This window comes from Chiloscyllium punctatum, chromosome 5 (genome assembly GCF_047496795.1).
Source record: "Chiloscyllium punctatum isolate Juve2018m chromosome 5, sChiPun1.3, whole genome shotgun sequence".
In the NCBI taxonomy this organism is placed as follows: Eukaryota; Metazoa; Chordata; class Chondrichthyes; order Orectolobiformes; family Hemiscylliidae; genus Chiloscyllium; species Chiloscyllium punctatum.
The window spans coordinates 508,366-513,365 of NC_092743.1; the positions used below are offsets into that span (position 1 = coordinate 508,366).

The 5,000-nt window shown below is 52.6% G+C and overlaps 1 protein-coding gene across 1 annotated transcript in view; it reads right to left on the bottom strand.

Annotated features, from left to right (window-relative positions):
- The window catches only part of LOC140476714 (SCO-spondin-like), a 202,151-nt gene that overhangs the window by 64,945 nt on the left and 132,206 nt on the right, over positions 1-5,000 (bottom strand). Inside the window, exon 8 of the mRNA XM_072569534.1 lies at positions 1,526-1,684. Within this exon, the coding sequence (XP_072425635.1) occupies positions 1,526-1,684 (159 nt within the window). The remainder of the gene's footprint in view (positions 1-1,525; positions 1,685-5,000) is intronic.

Consider the following 5,000-nt stretch of genomic DNA (forward strand, 5'->3'; position numbering starts at 1 on the left):
CTGTAACCCCACATTCCCCTTTAACCCCACATTCCCTTCTCAACCCCCACATTCCCCTCTCACCCCACATTCCCCTCTCACCCCACATTCCCCTCCAACCCCACATTCCCCTGTAACCCCTCATTCCCTGTAACCCCACATTCCCCTGTAACCCCTCATTCCCTGTAACCCCACATTCCCCTCTCACCCCACATTCCCCTGTAACCCCACATTCCCCTCTCACCCCACATTCCCCTGTAACCCCACATTCCCCTTTAACCCCACATTCCCCTCTCGCCCCACATTCCCCTTTAACCCCACATTCCCCTCTCACCCCACATTCCCCTCTCGCCCCACATTCCCCTGTAACCCCACATTCCCCTGTAACCCCACATTCCCCTCTCACCCCACATTCCCCTGTAACCCCCACATTCCCCTTTAACCCCACATTCCCTTCTCACCCCACATTCCCCTCTCACCCCACATTCCCCTCTCACCCCACATTTCCCTGTAACCCCACATTCCCCTTTAACCCCACATTCCCTTCTCACCCCACATTCCCCTCTCACCCCACATTTCCCTGTAACCCCACATTCCCTTCTCACCCCACATTCCCCTGTAACCCCACATTCCCATGTAACCCCACATTCCCCTCTCGCCCCACATTCCCCTCTCACCCCACATTCCCCTCTCACCCCACATTCCCCTGTAACCCCACATTCCCCTCTCACCCCACATTCCCCTGTAACCCCACATTCCCCTGTAACCCCACATTCCCCTCTCGCCCCACATTCCCCTGTAACCCCACATTCCCCTCTCGCCCCACATTCCCCTGTAACCCCACATTCCCCTATAACCCCACATTCCCCTCTCGCCCCTCATTCCCCTCTCGCCCCTCATTCCCCTCTCGCCCCCGATTCCCCTCCAACCCCACATTCCCCTCTAACCCCACATTCCCTGTAACCCCACATTCCCCTGTAACCCCACATTCCCCTGTAACCCCACATTCCCCTCTCACCCCCACATTCCCCTGTAACCCCACATTCCCCTCTCGCCCCACATTCCCCTCTAACCCCACATTCCCCCTGTAACTCCACATTCCCTGTAACCCCACATTCCCCTGTAACCCCACATTCCCCTCTCACCCCACATTCCCCTGTAACCCCACATTCCCCTCTCGCCCCTCATTCCCCTCTCACCCCACATTCCCCTCTCACCCCCGATTCCCCTCCAACCCCCACATTCCCCTCCAACCCCACATTCCCCTGTAACCCCTCATTCCCTGTAACCCCACATTCCCCTGTAACCCCACATTCCCCTCTCACCCCACATTCCCCCGTAACCCCACATTCCCCTCTCGCCCCTCATTCCCCTCTCACCCCACATTCCCCTCTCCCCCCTCATTCCCCTCTAACCCCACATTCCCCTGTAACCCCACATTCCCCTGTAACTCCACATTCCCTGTAACCCCACATTCCCCTTTAACCCCACATTCCCCTCTAACCCCACATTCCCCTGGGTCATACCTCCACAGTCTATCCCTTACCGTGAGCCAAGTCGTTATAAACTCCACACAGGCCCTGAGTTGAGAGTTTCAGTTCTGAGCTCACTGTCACAGAAACTATTTTGTCACCATCAAACTTCAGACGAACTCCAAGTCCACTCTCCAGGAAGATAAAATCACCAACCCAACGGACACTTACTCCTGAGACAACGAGAATAGAATTCAAAAAACATACTATGAGAAACAGACTCAGACAGAGTGACAGAGAGAGAGAGAGAGACAGCAATGGAGAGAGTGTGAGAGAGAGTGACAGAGGTTGATAAAATCATACAGAGAGATGTGGAGAACTGCAGTGACAGAGTTAGAGACAGATAGGAGAGAGATTGTCAACTAGACAGACAGACACACAGACAGAGTCTGGGGACAGAGAGAGAGATGAGGGTTCATGGTATTATTCCCAACGTTAGGTTAGAAAGTGGCTGGAATGATTTCTCCCTGTCACCGTTATTGTGTGTGTTGAGAAGGAATGACTTGGTTTGTTGTTGGTTGTTGAATTCTGAATTCAGTCGGTGTTTGGAAACATCGCCATTTATTGAAGTGAGAAAAAAATCCATGAGGAAAATGCTTCAGTGCTTTAGAAAAATAGAACAGCTCAAGAGAGGAACAAACTGGAGGTGATCCCGAGCAACAAGGTGTCCCACAATACAGAGAGAGACAGGGGAAACGAATAGTCCCCCCTTTAGAAAGGCAGACCCATCGTGAGGGAGAGGGTGAGGGTGAGGGTGAGGGTGAGGGTGAGGGTGAGGGGGAGAGGGTGAGGGTGAGGGTGAGGGTGAGGGTGAGGGGGAGGGGGAGGGGGAGGGGGAGGGGGAGAGGGGTGAGGGTGAGGGTGAGGGTGAGGGTGAGGGTGAGGGTGAGGGTGAGGGTGAGGGTGAGGGGGGAGGGTGAGGGGGAGGGGGAGGGTGAGGGTGAGGGTGAGGGTGAGGGGGAGGGGGAGAGGGTGAGGGTGAGGGTGAGGGTGAGGGTGAGGGGGAGGGGGAGGGGGAGGGGGAGGGGGAGGGGGAGGGGGAGGGGGAGGGGGGAGGGGGAGGGGGGAGGGTGAGGGTGAGGGTGAGGGAGAGGGTGAGGGAGAGGGGTGAGGGTGAGGGTGAGGGTGAGGGTGAGGGAGAGGGTGAGGGTGAGGGTGAGGGAGAGGGGTTGAGGGTGAGGGTGAGGGTGTGAGGGTGAGGGTGAGGGTGAGGGGGAGAGGGTGAGGGTGAGGGTGAGGGTGAGGGTGAGGGTGAGGGTGAGGGGGGAGGGGGAGGGGGAGGGGGAGGGGGAGGGGGAGGGGGAGGGGGAGGGGGAGAGGGTGAGGGTGAGGGTGAGGGTGAGGGTGAGGGTGAGGGTGAGGGTTAAGGTTAAGATGAGGGTTAGGGTTAAGGTTAAGGTGAGGGTTAGGGTTAAGGTGAGGGTGAGGGTGAGGGTGAGGGTGAGGGTTAAGGTGAGGGTTAAGGTTAAGGTGAGGATTAGGGAGAGGGTGAGGGTGAGGGTGAGGGTGAGGGTGAGGGTGAGGATGAGGGTGAGGGTTAAGGTGAGGGTGAGGGTGAGGATGTGGGTGAGGGTGAGGGTGAGGGTTAGGGTTAGGGTTAAGGTGAGGGTGAGGGTGAGGATGTGGGTGAGGGTGAGGGTGAGGGTGAGGGTGAGGGTGAGGGTTAGTCCATGTGTAGCTTGATGCATGAAAGGAGCTGGTAGTTTAGCAGGTGTCCAAAGCAGTTTGTGCTGAAAAGGAATCCTGAAAGATTTAATAGTTAAGTTTTGTGGCTTCAGGTTAAACACAGGCCAGGAACCCTCCTGCTCATTCCCACCTACCAACCTGCCTGGACCCTGTCTCCTACATGTTGAACAACACTTTAGGATGCACTGATGGTAGCCAGTGCACAATCTCGACACTGACCGGGGATCTCAATGGAGTTCGGTGGAGTCGGGTTTCTGCTGTGGAATCTTTTAGCAAGTGTGAATGGGAAAGCTTTGCTCCAAGAACAGGTCCCTGGTCATTGTTCAGTGTGTGTGACCAGAGCAATAACTGAAACCAAACAATTCACACCAATAACACCAGAAGAAGTTCATCAGGTGATGAAAGAGCAGCGCTCCAAAAGCTTGTTGAACCATAACCTGGTGTTGTGTGATTTCTGACCTTAGCAACCCCAGTGCAACACTGACATCTCCACACAATGACCTTAACAGAGATAGAGAAAAAAAGGCAATTATAGACACAACAATCCGAGGGTCAGCAATGGGGAAAGTGCTGGAGACCATTTAAAAAGGTTTAATAACTGACCATTCAGTAAAGAGTGACAGGATTGGACAGAGTCAGCATGGATTTCCCAAAGTAACATCCTGGTTAACCAATTGACTGGAACCCTTTGGGGATGTAACTCAAAGATGATCAAGGAGCCAGTGGATGTGATTTATTTGGACTTTCAGGTGACTTTTGACATACTGCCATGTAAGAAATGAACATATAAAGTTATGGGATTGGAGGTGGTGTATTCAGCAAGAGGGGACTAAGCAGATCAGAAACAAAGCAAAGGAATAAACAGACCTTTTCCGAGTGGTAGACAGTGACTTGTGAGGGACTACAGGCCTCGAAGCTAGAACCCCAGCTACTCACGATATATATGAATGATTTAGTTGAGGGAACTCAATGTAATATCTCCAACTTTGCAGATGACATGAAGTTGGGTGGAAGGGTGAGTTGTGAGGTGGAGACAGGCCAGGTTATGTCTGATCAACTTGATTGGATTTTTCAATGATGTGACAAGGTGGGTAGATGAGGACAATGCATTAATGGCCTCCAACAAGACTTTTGCTAAAGTCCCACTTGGGGAGACTGATATCGAAGGGGAAGAGCACTTGGGATCTGAGACAATTTGGCAAAATGGATCCAGAACTGGTCAGAATCTGGAACTTGCTGCCTGTGATCGTGGTTGAAGCAGAAACCCTCAACACATTGAAGAAGGTTTAAAAATCTATCCCCATTCAGATCATGGTCTACCTTCCTATTTTTGCTACCAAAGTAGATAACCTCACATTGACTCACATTATATTGCAATTGCCATGCATTTCCCCACTCCCTCAGGCTGTACAAATCACACTGAACATCTCTATATCCTCCTCACAGCTCACCCTTCCCACCCGGCTTCCTGTTGTCTGCAAAATTTGAGACAATACATTTCGTTGCCTTAACTAAAGCATGAACATATCCTGTGACTAGCTGGGGTCCTAGGACTGATCCCTGCGGGTCCCCCACTAGTCACTTCCTGCTACTGACCTGTTTATTTAAGAATAAACTCCAGTCTGCCACTCTCCATCTCAATACACTACTCCCAATCCCATAATTCTACACATTAATCCCTTGGTGTGACATTTTGTCAGTCAGACTGACTGGCCTACAGTTTTCTGGTTTATCGCTTCCTCCCTTATTGAATAGTGATTGCATCCTGGCTGTCCTCCAGTCCTATGACACCTCTCCTGTGGC